This window comes from Asparagus officinalis, chromosome 9 (assembly GCF_001876935.1).
Source record: "Asparagus officinalis chromosome 9, Aspof.V1, whole genome shotgun sequence".
Lineage (NCBI taxonomy): Eukaryota > Viridiplantae > Streptophyta > Magnoliopsida > Asparagales > Asparagaceae > Asparagus > Asparagus officinalis.
The window spans coordinates 60,967,499-60,984,019 of NC_033802.1; the positions used below are offsets into that span (position 1 = coordinate 60,967,499).

At 38.4% G+C, this 16,521-nt stretch overlaps 1 protein-coding gene across 1 annotated transcript in view; it reads left to right on the forward strand.

Moving 5' to 3' along the window:
* LOC109823509 overlaps nt 5,803-16,521 on the forward strand; it is a 20,061-nt gene continuing 9,342 nt past the window's right edge. Inside the window, exon 1 of the mRNA XM_020389788.1 lies at nt 5,803-6,136. Coding sequence (XP_020245377.1) covers nt 5,803-6,136 — 334 coding nt within the window. The remainder of the gene's footprint in view (nt 6,137-16,521) is intronic.

Consider the following 16,521-nt stretch of genomic DNA (forward strand, 5'->3'; position numbering starts at 1 on the left):
CATGAGTTCTATTGTTTCCTGGATGGATATTCAGGTTACAATCAAATCCCTATCGCTCCCGAAGATCAAGAAAAAGCCACCCTCACTTGCCCGTATAGAACATTTGCATACCGACGCATGCCTTTTGGCCTGTGCAACACACCAGCTACATTCCAACGCTGCATGATCGGTATTTTTTCTGATATGGTAGAGAGATTCCTTGAAATTTTTATGGACGACTTTTCCATTTTTGGTGACACATTTTCCTAATGTTTGCATCATCTTAAACTGGTCCTAGAACGGTGTAGGGAGAAAAATCTGACTCTCAATTGGGAGAAATGTCATTTCATGGTCAAACAAGGCATAGTCTTAGGACATGTAGTTTCCAATAGGGGAATCAAAGTGGACAAAGCTAAGGTAGATCTCATTTCCAATCTCCCTCCTCCCAAAACTGTCAAAGATGTCAGATCGTTTCTTGGTCATGCTGGTTTTTACCGACGTTTCATCAAGGATTTTAGCAAAATTACTAGACCCTTGACCAATCTCTTAGACAAGGATACATCATTTTTCTTCTCTCCCAACTGCCTCAAAGCTTTTGAATATCTGAAAAAGGAGCTAACCACAGCTCCTATCATTCATGCATTGGACTGGACCTTACCCTTTGAACTGATGTGTGATGCATCTGATTCTGCGATTGATGCTGTTTTAGGATAACGGTTTGATGGAAAACCGCATGTAATCTACTACGACAGTAGGACTCTGAACGATGCCCAACAAAATTACTTTGTCACAGAAAAAGAGTTTTTAGCTGTAGTCTTTGCCTTAGAAAAATTCAGATCCTACCTCATCGGCTCCTTAACCAAAGTTTTCACAGATCATGTCGCACTAAAGTATCTTTTGACCAAAAAGGATGCCAAAGCACAGTTCATTAGATGGATTCTCCTACTTCAAGAGTTTGGCATTTAAATTCTTGACAGAAGAGGAACAGAGAACCCCGTAGCAGATCACCTCTCTCGACTCCCGAATGCACCAACATCAACCGTTCTGATCAATGAGCATTTCCCTGATGAACAACTCCTACAAATCCAATATGTTTCATGGTTCGCTGACATTGTGAACTACATAGTCATGAACCGGATCCCTTCTCATTGGTCCAAACAGGATAGATCCCGTTTTCTCTCCCAAGTAAAATACTTTTACTGGGATGATCCATATCTGTTTAAATACTATCCAGATCAGATCTTTAGGAGGTGTGTTCCTACTGAAGAAACTAGGAGTGTTCTATCCTTTTGTCATGAGCAAGCATGTGGGGGTCACTTTGGCCCAAAAAAAACAGCTAAAAAAATTCTCCAATGTGGGCTATATTGGCCCACTCTTTTTAAGAATTCATACGAGTTTTGTAAAACCTGTAACCGCTGTCAGCTTTTAGGGAAAGTCACTAGAAGAAATTTGATGCCCTTACAACCCATCTTATCTGTTAAACTTTTTGATCTGTGGGGTATCGATTTCAAGTGACCATTTCCAAATTCATTTGGAAATGTTTACATTCTAGTAGCTGTCGAATACATGTCAAAATGGGTTGAGGCGGTAGCTTGCAAAACTAATGACAACAAGGTTGTTGTCAGCTTTTTGAAGGAGAATGTCTTTGCACGGTTTGGAGTGTCTCGAGCGATCATTAGTGATAACGGTACACACTTCTGTAACCGTTTTTTTGAGGCTTTGATGAGGAAATATTCAATCACGCACAAATTGTTAACTCCTTATCACCCTCAAACCAGTGGTCAAGTAGAGGTCACAAACAGGTAGATCAAAAAAATCTTAAAAAACAGTTAATCATAACAGAAAAGATTGGTCTGTAAAATTATGTGATACTCTGTGGGCATATAGAACAGCTTTCAAGGCTAATTTAGGGATGTCATCATACATACTGGTGTTTGGGAAAGCTTGCCACCTACTAGTAGAGTTGGAGCATCGAGCAATGTGGGCAATAAAATAGTTAAATTTTGACTCAGACTCAGCAGGTAAAAACAGATTGCTCTAAATAAATGAGTTGGAAGAAATTCGAAATGATGCATACATAAACTCAAAATTTTATAAAGAGAAAACCAAGATTTTTCATGACAAATCAATTTTACGAAATTTTTTTCTCTAGGACAGAAAGTTTTATTGTATAATTTAAAGTTACATCTTTTTTCTGGAAAATTAAGATCAAGATGGACAGGTCCATATTTTGTCAAACAAGTTTTTTCGCATGGGGCTGTCGAGATAGAAAATCCTAAAAATGGTAACATTTTTAAAATAAATGGTCAACGTCTAAAACCATTTTTAGAATTTTCTACGCTCGGAGAGGAAGATGTGTTGGTTCTTCATGAACCTCATTATCTATAAAAAAATATATAAAAAATTTAAAACAAAAAAAATGATTTTTTTTTTTAAAATAATTATAATTTTTCTCTCTTATTTGATTTCTTCATCCTCATACTAACAGTAATTGCAGATCCTTATCATCATTGTTCTAGGTTAACAGAACAAATGTAAGTTCTTTAATTCTTATCTGCTTTACTTTGTGCATCAGCGAATTTGCATTAAGGACAATGCAAAATTTAGATGTGGGGGTGAGAAGTACATATTTTCTTCTTTATTTTATCCTTTTGTTGCATTTTTGACATAATTTTTGTTTAAAAAAATAAAAAAATAAAAAAATATTGTCACTTGCCAAATTAATAGAGTTAAGTAATAATTGATCTAATTGATAGATTTTAAATTTTCTAATTCCTAGTTAGTGATATACTCAAGTTCACCTTTTATGATAACTCCAAATAAATTTCTTAAGAAATGATTTTTCAAGTAGTATACTTTACTTAAGCCTTGACTTAGACTTTTAATTAAAAATAATGAATTTTTTAGTAGTATACTTTACTTAAGCCTTACCTTAGACTTTTAATTAAAAATAATAAAATTTTTGCATGCTTAAGTTAGAGTTGAAAATATTTTTTTCAAGTTATCTTGATTTATACATTTTTTTCAGACTATATATATACTTACACACATATATATATATATTAAAAAACTAACCTTATAAAAGAAGAGTGCGGAAAATGGGCACCAAAAAGGAAAAAAAATAAACTCTTAAAATCAAGGTGATTCTATCTTATAAAGTCTAAGTTGACTGAGTAATTAAGCCCAATGAGTATCTCTATACATAATGACCTAAGCCCAATTGGGTTGAGATTCATTGGCCCAAAACTCGTTAAATAGTCACTTAGAAAGCCCAATTAAATAGAAAAAAAATCACCAAGAATTAAAGAGTGAAATATATATATATATATATATATATATATAATATATATTGTTATTTTGTATATATGGTATTGAAAAACAATTTTTGATCAAGAGACTTAAAAGTTATTTAAAACAAAGAGTTAGCATGTTATTTTCAAAACTTTTAAATTAAATCTCTAAGATTTGACTTGGTTTTGTATTGCTATAATGAAAAAGATTTTCTAAGAGATTTACATTAGAGTTATATATAAAAACATTTTCTTGATTATTAACTAGCTTCAATTAGAATGTCTAAATATATCAAAGAAAATTAGTTATTTACTGACTTATTTAACTTGGCAAGTTGATCGAATTTTGTGGGCATATTCACTACAAACCCTCACGAGACTATAACTCGTCCTCTAGGGTAACCTAGGGGTTTAAAGGCTTGTTGTATGAGCTAAATATAACCGCGATTCCTACGAAAGTGAGTTAGATTTTCTTTTCTCTTTCTTTGCTAGAGGACTAGCAAAAGTTTAGACGTGGGGATATTTGATAATCACATTTTTATTATAATTTTATACCATTATTATCTATTTTATATGAATAAATATACCACTAATAATTATTTTTATCTTTAAATGCAGGTTAATAAAGAATAAATCCCAAAAATCCCATCTCTCAACAAAGGCCCTTGAATAAATAAAGAAATAAAGCAAAAGAGAAATCAAGAAGCCCATTGGAAAATCCAATTGCCAATTTATCCAAAAGTCCAAAGCTAAAAAGAAGAAGAAATGACAAAGCCCAAAAGCCCAAGTCCAAGAACAAGAGAAAAAGTTCGGATAGCAATAGGAGAGCACTGGGCATCGATGCCAGCATCGACACCTGTATCGATGCTGGCATCGATACCCTTATCGATGCTGGCATCGATACCCTTATCGATGCTGGCATCGATACCCTTATCGATGCTGGTATCGATACCTCCGGCGGTTTGTTACAGATTAGTGGCTGAAATTTGCTTGTTTTGGATAAAATTTTAATCTAATGGCTCTTATTCACTAATATTTACTATAATTAGGGGTAGAGAGTGAGGAGTTAAGGGGAGTGAAAAATTTTGTAACTTCATTTGGAGAGGAGAGTTACTCTTAATTAAGAAGACCTTCCAAATTTGTAACTTTTGTTACAATTAATAAAAGAAATTTTCTCCACTTTAAAATTTTCTTTTCTCCTCTTTGTTGAATGATGAGGATGGAGATGAAGAGCAATTTGAAGGTTTGTATTTTTTTTTATTTTTCTCTTTTATTTCTTTTTAGTAATTTCTTTATTATTGCTTATTAGTTAGATTTACATTCATGCTTGTAGTGTAGATTTATTTTCTTATCTTTTTATTTCTTTTTACACTTTAATTTATAGAGTAGATTTATTTTCTTGCATTTAATTTTTGTAATTTATTTTGTAGTTTAGATTTTAATTCTTTGTAGTTAGATTTATTTCTTGTTCATAGTTTAGATTTTTCTTTTTCTTTTTGTAATTATTTCTTTTTCTTCTTGCTTTTATTTCTTAAGATGTGAAATTAATTCTTGTAGTAATATTAGAATTGTATGAAACTAGTCTAATTTCTTTTATGTTATACAAATTATTCTCTTACACTTAAAATGATCATGTAGGATAATCAACTAGAGAACTAATTAATAGAAGAAGAATTTGATAATCTATGCTTATCTTGAGTGATTTGATAGGTTATACTTATGAATTATAGGATTATTATCTTGTTGTTATTCTTATCATGATTTTTATTTTGACTTAGATGATAATTTGATAGGTTATACTTTCTTTAAATGGTTTGATAGTCTATGCTTAATAAATCTAAGTTAAAACATGATAAAAAGAGAATAGATTGTATTTTATAATTGAGATTAACTAGTGGATTCAATTCTAGATCACTCATATCTTTAATTGAATCCTCCATCTTTTGTTTTTTTGATTTTTCTCTTTTTATTCTTGCTTTTTATTTTATTCTTTGATTCTTTCTTCTCTTGTCTAAAATTCAATTTATTGTCACTTGCATATATTCAAATTAATCACTCATCATATCTCTCTCCATAATCACACTTACTATTTAATCCTATTTTTGTCACACACAAAACATAAGAACCAATTCTAATAATCTCTTAAAATTACCTTCCTCGTGGGATCGATAACTTTTTATATCTCTTAAAATTACCTTCCTCGTGGGATCGATAACTTTTTATACTATAACTTGATCAATTGTGCACTTACAATTTTAAAATTACCTTCCTCGTGGGATCGATAACTTTTTATACTATAACTTGATCAATTGTGCACTTACAATTTTAGTACATAATTATGCCGCATCATGACTTGGCCGATTCTATAGTATCAGACTTGGGTCATCTAGAGCAGGAACTCTAGGAGCTGAAGGAACTTTGTACTGCTTGTGCTTCCTCATATGTAGCTGCTCATATGGAATTGAGGCTGAAGGCATGGCATGATACATAGACTTCCGTTGGGCTTGAGCTCAAAAAGCTATGGAGCAGTGTGATGCAACTAGAAGTAGTTCTTGCCAAGAAGGCAAGGACTAAAACAGTCCTGCTCCGATCTCTAGAATCAAGCTGTGAAGAAATAGCCCGCCTTGAGAAAGCCCTAGAATATGCTAAGGATACTCATCTCATCCTAGAAAGCGACTTGACCAGCATGGAGAGAGCTCGCACGACGATGCTCGAGAAGCTGAAGCCTCAGAGAGAGAAGCTGGTTGAAATGGAACGAGAGGCCGCTAAGGCCTTGACCACCACTGAGGACTCACTGAAAGCCGATTTGAAGGTGGAGCTTGAACGAGCTTACGAAGAAAAACTCTCCAAATTGAAAGCACAAATCTGTAGTTGCAAACTATCCGTAGAATGGCAACACCCCTTTTTGTATCTTTTGCTTTCATTTTATAAATAAAATGAACTTTTTTATCGTTTACACTCTATTATGATTACTTATTCTGTTTGGAATAAATAAACATAATATTTTTAGGATTTTAGGCAAACTCTTAGCCATCAACGGATTTGATGAGCCTTTACCAACTACCGTTTGAGTTGGGCTAGCATGCAGATTGTCTAAGTCTATTCCACATGTAACGTTGTGCTAAAAGAATAATTTTTCTTAGACTTGATGCTATGATATCGAATACATAAGCTTTGCCATTCTTACGGGAATAGACTACCCAACTACGTGTGTTAGACGTAGACTTATCTTCGATAAGGGTTCGATATAAAGTCTCATATGCATGAAAGACATAGATTTAGGTGCTACGATATTGAATACGTAGATTTCATCATTCTTACAGGAATAGACTACCCGACTATGTGTGTTAGACGTAAACTTATCTCTAATAAGGGATCGAGATAAAGTCCCCTATGCATGAAAGGCATAGATTTAGGTGCTACGATATTGAATACGTAGACTTCGTCATTATTACAGGAATAGACTACCTGGCAATATGTGTTAGACGTAGACTTATCTTTAATAAGGGATCGAGAAAAAGTCCCCTATGCATGAAAGGCATAGATTTAGGTGCTACGATATTGAATATGTATAGTTCGTTATTTTTACGGGAATAGACTACCTGGCTACATGTGTTAGATATAGATTTATCTCTAATAAGGGGTCGAGATAAATTCCCTATGCATGATAGGCATAGATTTAGGTGCTACGTTATTGAATACATAGTCTTCGTCATTTTTACGGGAATAGACTACCCATCAACATGTGTTAGACGTAGGTTTATCTCTAATAAAGGATCGAGATAAAGTCCCCTATGCATGAAGGGCATAGATTTAAGTGCTACATGTTGAATACGTAGACTTCGTCATTATTATGGGAATAGACTATCCGGCAACATATGTTAGATGTAGGCTTATCTCTAATAAGGGATCGAGATAAAGTCCCCTATGCATGAAAGGCATAGATTTAGATGTCGCTAAGTCAGTAACAATAACTAGCTACACGTGTAGACTTTTGTGTATTCTCTTGGGGCAAAGACGAACCATGTTGTGTCTCCTCTTAGGGCAGAGACGAACCCTGTTGTGCCTCCTCTTGGGGCAGAGATGAACCTGTACTGAAGAGAAAGAAAGTATTTTTTTATCTTTCACTTCAAAAGTGACTCTTTGTTCATGTGAACTTAGAGTCAAAAGATTCTAGATGCACGTGTATCAAAGAATCTGGAAAGAAACTCAAAGTGGGATCTCCACTCCGAGAATCTTGAAAGGGAAACTCAGAGTGGGATCTCCAGTCCAAGAATCAAATTTGAGTCATGTCATGTGGCATTAACTCAGAAAAGACTGTAAGCATTAAAAAAATACCAAACTTCAAGATATGATGAAGGTCGTCATGGGGATGAACCTTGTCTCAATCAAAGATGAGACTCGCCACCCAACGAGGATCCATATCAAAAACGAGGCTCGCCACGCAGCAAGACTTGACATCAAAGACAAAGCTCGTCATTGGAAATGAGGTTTGAAGCTCATCATCAGACTTAAAGCTCGTCGGTGAAGACGAGGCTCATCAAAAGGAAATTCATAAGACTTGCTATGCAGTTGGACTCAGCTATCGAAGATAAAGTTCGTTAGTGAAGACGAAGTTCGTCAGACGAAGTCATTGAAGACAAAGTTCGCCAGAAGAAGCTCGCTATACTGCAAAGCTTGACTCATAAGACAAAGCTCGCTGTATATTAAGGCTTGTCCAATCTGACGAACCTCGTCATGCAGCGAGGCTCGTCGTCCATAGAAGATCCAGCTGTAACGGATCTGAAGACTTAGTTAGCCACTGGGCTAAACTTCAGGAGCACGTTACACCCAACCAACGTAGGCTGAATTGGAGGAGGCAGTTACGCTCTCTACCCACAATTCTAGCATGTTAGTTACGTGCTACGAACTTTATAAATAGCCATGAGCGGCTATGAAGAGAGGACTTTTTGGAGGATTTTTAGCTATCACGTGAAGAGAGATCAGTGTCTGCGTTCTTGTGATCTAAGCCACCATCAGAAGCTTTTGTGATCTTAATCTGATCATCAATGAGAAGCAATCTCGGCTTGAGTATCGAGAGAAGCATCCTTTCACCACCAAGAACCCACTTTTGAACAAAAGAGAAGTCGGATCAACCTTCTCTTCCTCTGTAATCGAGAGTGAGTGATTGTAAAAGGTTCTTACTAAGTGATAGAACCATTTCTTAAAACAATGAATTCAATCATCAACTTTTCGATCCTATAAAGACCTTTTAACTCACGTGAGCAGAAAGATAGAATTTGGATAACCCTAGATTGTATGAAGGTTTAATTATCTAATTTAAATAGCCCTCTCGTTCATGGAAGGAATCAAGAAGGAATTTTGGTTTTGGTCGTAACTGTCTGAAGGTTTGACCAGGTGGGAGTTTGAGATGAACCTAACTATCTGAAGGTTTGATCACTCAATTTGAGTGGACCTCTCGTTCATGGAAAAAATCGAGACGGGATTTTAGCTTTGGCCCTAACTATCTGAAAGTTTGACCAAGTGAGGGTAAAGGTAGTAGAAACGATGAGCATGATTCTGACAATCATGATTTCCTTAAAAACAAGGACAAAATGGGAGTTTTAGTGTCACGTTTTTGATGGTATTTTCTTACAAAAACTTGACATAAGGGGTTTGCTAATTACTATGGATTAGCAATTAATGCAAAGTAGAATATTGACTACTATGTCAGGACTTCAACAGTAGGAGTGTTAAATACCAGGACACAGTGGGAGGATGTATGAGTTTAACCATGAAAGAAGGAAAGAAAGTACTTTCTTATCTTTTCGCTTTTCTTATGGCTAATGATTTTGATGTGGTGGATCCACCGTCAATTGATTGATCAGTGATGGATTTTAAAGTGGAAAATTATAAACTGTCGAACGTTCAATAATTATACAATGAGAGTTTTACTGAATAAATTTGATTGGATGTGATCATCAGATTTTAGTGGGAGAATGGTCCAAGAATCACAATGGGAGGGTTGTCAAAGTAATCCTGACCAATGGAAAAAATGGAGGATCGAAAAATAAAGGAAAGAAAGTATTTTGTTATCTTTCGCCTCAAAAGAAGATTCTTGTCCTCAATAAAATATTGATGACCAAGATGGATTGTATTTTGTTATCTTTCGCCTCAAAAGAAGATTCTTGTCCTCAATAAAATATTGATGACCAAGATGGATTTGAAAAGATTCAGAAGATTTGTTCCAATTGATTCTTGTCCTCAATAAAATATTGATGACCAAGATGGATTTGAAAAGATTCAGAAGATTTGTTCCAATTGGATTGAAGCCAATGAAATGTACTTCATCTCTAAAGGAACTTAGAGCCATAGTGGAAGAATTTTAATCATCTTAATGATGATTAAGAAAAACTATTCAAAGGTTGAATTTCATCTTAAATAGTCAATTAATGTCGGGTTATCCTTAAGAATATTATGCGTATTATTCTCCAAGAACTTCCCGTTAGTGAGCAACGCTAACATTATGTGCATGAAAATGTACAACATGTATAATAATTCAAGTTACGTGCATCAAATAGGTTATCCTAAATGTACTAAGAATAGCACTTCTTCGGGAACTTCCTATTAATCAGCATCATTATCTTATCATGGGTGATCAAGTGATATGCTTCATTTGAGTAGACTGTCTCTACTATAAATGATCATTCTTGTTTGCATCAAAAGTTGCTTCCATTGATAATTCTATTGAACTTTAGTCGTTTACAACGAATTACAATGAAAAAAATTAGAAAATTACAACTCTTGAGAAACTAACACAAAAATCGTCTATCGATTCTTGTTTTTGTGGGACTTTGCCTGTACCGGAAACGCTTTGGTTCGTGGATCGCCGAATCACAGATCGTGAAGGGGGGTTTACTGGTTCTGACTTCGTTTATCGAAGTGAGAATTTGAAACGATATCTTATCAAAGTAAGATAGTCGTTCTTCTTAAAATCAAGTCAAAGCTTAATTTCAAGGAGTTACACGAAAACTCAAATCTGCTCTCTCTGCTTTGGATTGCTCGAAAATATGCTCGATCCTCGTCAGAAGTGACCCTAGGGGGGTATTTATAGCCTCTGGGGTAATAACTGCCAGCAAAACTACTAACAAAACAACAACGTTATGGCGCGAGACAGTGTTTACTGTCTCGCTGGGCGAGACAGTGTTGCACTGTCTCGGGCCGACAAGACAGTAAATGCGTGTGCTGAAAATGGAATATTCTGCAGTTTTCTCGTTTTAACTGCCTCTCCACGTTTCAAACTCGTGCTATTTGCGCAGTTATTCACGTTGATCATTTTCGCCCACCCATGTTCCCACCAGGACCTCCCTTGGCAGTTATATGGACGACGTGCTAGGGCAGTTATCTGAGGGAGTTTTGGACCATTTCCAACACTGTCTCGCGGCCGAGAACAGACAAATCTGCCCTCGCTGGCGATGACAACAAATAGTCCTGTACTCGCTGGCGAAGACAGAAAAAACGCGTCTTGCTTGGCGAGACAGAAAACCTGTCTCGCTGGCGAGACAGGCAAAAACCTGTCACTCGCTGCGAGACAGCAAAGTCTGTTCGCTGGGAGAACAGCAAAACACTGCTCTCGCTGGTGCGAGACAAGCAAAACCTGTCTACACTGGCGAGACGCAAAACCTGTCTCACTGCGCAGACAGTTCATACCTAATCTTGATTTCCAAAGACGTATGATATACGTTGTGTTTATTTGGTATCTTCTCTATGTTTGGGATATCTATTAGCATTTTTTGACGCCATACAAGATACCACCTCAAATGTATTTCAACATATTCTTTTATAGAAAAAGTCTGTGATACTTTGGATAATAAATTTTATTACGATCCTTCAATGCTTTGGTTGAGATAGATCGTTAGAAGAATCGTAAATGGCTTCGGCTCTTATCTCTTCATCCATTATGTTCTATTCAGTTCTTTGGTAGAAATAGCCAATACTTACTCCGGCACTGGCGTTTATCGCTCAGACCGTTGTTGAGATCTTGAATTGAAGCTGTATTTCCAGATTATTACTTGTAGTGCACCTTTGAAGAGTTCGTCAGGTATCCTTAAGAAAATATTAAGAGTAATATCTCACAGAAACTTCCCGTCGAGTGGATGCTTAGAAAAAGTTTAAGCCGTGTACGCTATTGGAGTATTGCATGTGTATTGAAACAGCACGATTATCGCCAAACAATGCATTGCCGTCTCGGATACGAGACAAACTATACTGTCTTGTACGAGACTCGTACGCCTCAGCAGACAGTAAAGTCTGTCTCGCGATGCGAGACAGTAAATGTTGTCCGCGGCGGCGAGACTAGTTTCTCGCGGTGCGAGAGCAAGAATATCTATCTCGCGTGTGCGATGACAGTAAGTTGTCCCGCACGTCGAAGTCGGATTAAAAAACCCTGACTTAGGGTTTTTTTTTTCTGGTTTGTTCACGTTCGATTTCTTTGGCGTTTTGTTGATTTCTTGGGCGTATTTTCTGCAACGCTCGACCAGATTTTCTGCTTTTCTCCTTTCTCTTCGTTTCTGGATTCGTGGTAGCTTCGTTTGTGGAGATATACTTCGGATTTGATAGGTTTGTTTCACAAAGCCCTTTCTCTTTAAAATTCTCAAGTTCCTTTAACCTGTGACCTTGGCTATATGCACTGATGTTTTCAACCAATTATTCTGTGCTATTTTGTTTAATTTCCGTATCAAAACCCTAATTTCACGTTGGGTTTTACTGTAGATCACATATTGGTCATGTCGCCCGCTGTATGAGTCTCGGAGGTTCTCCAGGGCCATCCGACTGTTCAGTCTCCCGGGAGGGCGTGCTCCTGTCCGTCTTCACATGGGGGTATATTCTTTCCCATCCTTTTGCAATTTTAAACACGTGATTTCTTCAATTTTATGGGTCATATACCTGTGTTTATATGCAGATCCTCGTTTGTATCTTTGAGATTACCTCGAGAAGAGCTCCGATATCCTCTCTTTGAGGATCGAGCCGCTTAAAATGTTTGTTTTGCTTGCGACAAAAAACAATTAATAATACACCAAGGGCGATTCTATATCATCGCCACATGTATGAATAGGTTTCGGGTAATATCGTTATATGTTTATGCCGGTGTCATAGGTAACATCATATCTCCTTTATACATGATGTAATGAAAATCGTCACACCTGTTATGCAGATAGGACTAAATATCATTATGGAGAAGAATATACGTTTTCCTAAAAATTTACGGAACTATACTCTTACACTAGCTTCATGTGTATCCTGTATCATGTCCATTTTTCCTTTCCACAATCTTCACCTGTCGATGCCAGTTACGGGCCAGACGTAGTGCACTCATCTTATTATGAGGGCTATCCGTTAATCGAGTCTGCCTCCTCGTCATTTAATGTCAGATTACAGCGAAGGGTCCGCGGAGAGTGATTCAACGAGGTAGTTGCCGTATCTGAGACTGGTTAATACGAGCACCTTAATTTCTGAGAGCAGACTCAAACACAGATGTAAATAGGAAACCCAAGACTTCTTGTTTGTGCTCTCATAAAGGATCGTGCGATTGCTTATCTGCAAGCCTGCGCAGTGGTTACACTGAGGATTGGTTTCGTCATTCATGTACTGCCTTTTAGTCCCTCAGAGAACGATTTACTGTTAAAGTTTAGGAACTTAAAAATCGGTTGGACAGAAAATTGTTCTGGAGGTTAAGCAGAAAACACGACTTTATTCATTATGTTTCATCGGGAAAGAGGCTACGCCAGGTTTCGCAGCGAAAGAGCTTCTATACGAGGCTTCATCCAGGTGTCCTTAGGCACAAGACAATATACCTCAGAATGAATAAGACAGCGCAGGCCAACACTGTGAAGAATCGTTGGCTCAATGAAGAAGAAATGACCCACGAGAGTTTCAGAATGTTATGGATGGCCGTCCATTAATTCTGGGATAAATGGTGTGGTCCAGAAATGACTCGTATAATGTGTTGAACCGTTGGGTGGCGAGAAGTTAGCAAAACTAGGTGTTGGACAGTCTCCCGCATTTCGTGCCAGCGATGCATGGTTTGCAAATAGTGTAGCCTCATTTCTCCGTTCGTGTCGAGATCTAACAATTCCTGACAACTAATATGTTCTTCACAAGAAACGGGCAGCTCGGGTATACCATATGCACGAAATGATGCAAGGGTGCTGGCTGCCCATAGGCGATGTTCCATAATCAAAGTTCTTCCCAAACCACCAGTCAGCTTATAAGAGTGAAGATCGGTCATCTGTGACTCACACGAACTTTATGGAGCTGACTTGTCATGTATCTATAGCTATGGCTGAGATGGAAACCAAAGTAGGGAAGAAATCTCCCACAGGTCAGGCTTAAAGCATTCCGCCGATTATCTGTTCAAGAACCTGGAGGATCGATCGGAGAGGTATGTGGGTTATCTCTTTTGAGCCCGGGTGTGACATCACACGACTGTTGGAGAACAAACGCACAATCAATTACACTTCTCATTCAGAAGATGGTTTTCGCACGGAACCTAATATCCGCTCTCTGATCTGTTTCAAGCTGCGTGTTCAGATTCGTCCCCTACTACTGCTGCTGGCCTGGCTTTTCGGCCATCATGGTTAAAAAGGTGTGTAGTTCCCTATCGCAATCCTTGATGCTATGCCGATTTGCGAAGGTTATACCCAGCTTCCTACGTTCTAGCCCGAGCTCGCAGAATTATCCTTGCTTCCTGCTATGGTGGCGGCCTATGTCACAGTCGGATTACGCATTAGTTGTCCGGCATTCACACAAGAGAAAAAAAAACCTCTGCCAGTAATATCTGTTCCGAAACTAGAATTACCCTAACACTTATTTGATCATGGATTGTTTCTTCACCGGCGCAGAATCTAATGGAGGCTCCCGAGACAGTGGCAGTCCCAGTCTTCCTCTTCACAGACCTTGAGGGTTGCAGTTGGATCAAACCATCGTGGCACGGATATCACAGAGGCACTTCCAAAATTCACAAGTGTTGGGATTCTTCCCCTGTTCCCTCGATTCTTCCGTACCTATAATACGACCCTTGTTGTTATGCTGAAGAGCCAAGGCAGAAGCGCGTACACACTCTAGATGTCGGGTGCTTCAGGTGTATCTAGATGAACTTCGACCTGGTTATCTTACGTGTTCCGGGTAAGAGACGTTTGTCACATTGAACTCTATCTCCATGTCGATTCGCTCTCAGTTCGCTATGATCAGATATATGTGCAGCAACCCAAACCGATCACCTTAGCTTTTCGAGTGGATTATCGACAGGGGCGAGAGTTGGTTTTGGAGCATTGCGGCTGCACAAAATGTGAATTCGATCTTCCTTTGGAGGCGCCACCTCTACGGATGACCTACTCTTTGTAAGTGATTGATTGCCGCAATATGCGCACCGCTGACGTAGGAGAGTATCGAACCAAGGAAAGAGGCAGCTCCGTACTAGGACAGAGGTGACTCGTGAAGATACTATGTGTCCGACTCGAGGAAAAAGAAGCTGCTAACTCGATAAAAAGGAAAGGAACCAGCCCGCCCACGGATAGTGGAAGAAGAGTTTTGATAGTAACGGCGATCCGAAACTTCTGAGGGGCGGACGAGACTGATTCAAGTTCTGAGAAAGCGCAGGTCTCCCCGATCTTTCTTTTTTCGAGAGAGGACTGTAAGCAGTCTTTCCGTCGCTGCCCGCACAAACCACAAAGCTGCTCCGAAACACAACAGGTAGAGAGAGAAGTCCGTCATGACCTAGTCCTAATAGGAATGACGTAGAACGTTCTCTAGCATGGAGACGAAGAGGATGAAAGGAATACAGGTGCCCCTCCCTTGTTCGTTAAGCAAAGTTCTCAATCTTCCACTCAAAACTCAAACTCAAGTCGCTCCCAGCACTGGAAATTATCGCACGCAAATCGTCGTCACGAAGGTTCGAAAGCGCACATGCCACCGAAGAGAAAAAAAAGCGTCTCCAAACCAACCGGCGTTCATCTTCCTCCTGCTCTAGAAGAGACTAGTCGTAAAGTGCTTTTCTTCTGATGACACAAGGTAACTTCATTTGTTTTTTAATCAGGTTTTACATTTCTAACGCTCAACTTATTTCATAGCTCAATCTTCTGTAAGGGAAGTCGAGAAGAAAGGAGAGTTTGCCAGCTGACTGTTGTCTCCTAGAAGGATGGAGCACTGAGGAGACCAGCTTGTCCAAACAAATGCAGAATGCTCTGAAAGAAGGGACCTAAGCTGATTTTCACAACTTCTGACATTCGATCCATCGCTTGCGGATACAAGGTATCCGATCCTTCTCACCGCAATCGGAAGAGAAATCCGAGACAATGAATGAGTCATGGACCGTTGGCCTCCTTTAAATGACGGCAGTGCGCGCTTTGTCTCCTTTTAAAGTAAACTAAGAAGAAAGCAGGGAGTACATAGAATGGCTTTGGAAGCTCCGAATCCGTCCCTACCAAAACGAAGAGGGGTAACAAAATTAATCTTGTCTGAGCAAATTCGTTTAAATTCGTGTCATTCGATTCAACACATTCTGTAGATGCCATAATGAAGAATCTGTTGGAGGAGAAGACCAACACAATGCAACAGACGTCGAGGAAGTGTTCATGAGAATCACCCTCGATTTTGATCTACTCTGAAGAGGCGACCAATGACAACAGTATATCTCCGATTTATTATCGGGGAAAACTCCCTGATGAGGGGGGGGGGGGCGGCCGACAGAAATCGCAACGTTGGAGTCGGTTCAACAGAGCAGGTCCTTCTGCGAGTAAGACTTGTTGCTGTGACACTCCATAGCATACCATACATATATGTTTTAACTTGATTACATCATATACAGTGGTTTGAAATTTATAGGACGGCCAGCTGGCGGATCGCATGATATCTAACCCATGATAATACTAGGAAACGATGCTGTGAATCGAGAGCCGGAGTGAGTAACTCAGTGGCCATGGGCAGGAAACTGAGTTGATTGTAATCATCACAGTTATTGAACCTCAACCTCTACCCTATAGAACCGCCATGATGATAGAAGTCACCGTCACTCCAAATTACCGCGGTGTGCAACAAAAGCGAGAGAACCGACTGAAAGAAGTTGGTACAATCAGCCGATTGGTGTCACAGAGCTGGTAAGTTTTAACAGCACCATAACTTGTTTTCAAATTTCGGATTATCATTACCATTATACTTATTATGATCTTTTGTTTGCAGAATATTCTCCCCAAGGAGCCGCCCCTCCCCTCTCAAT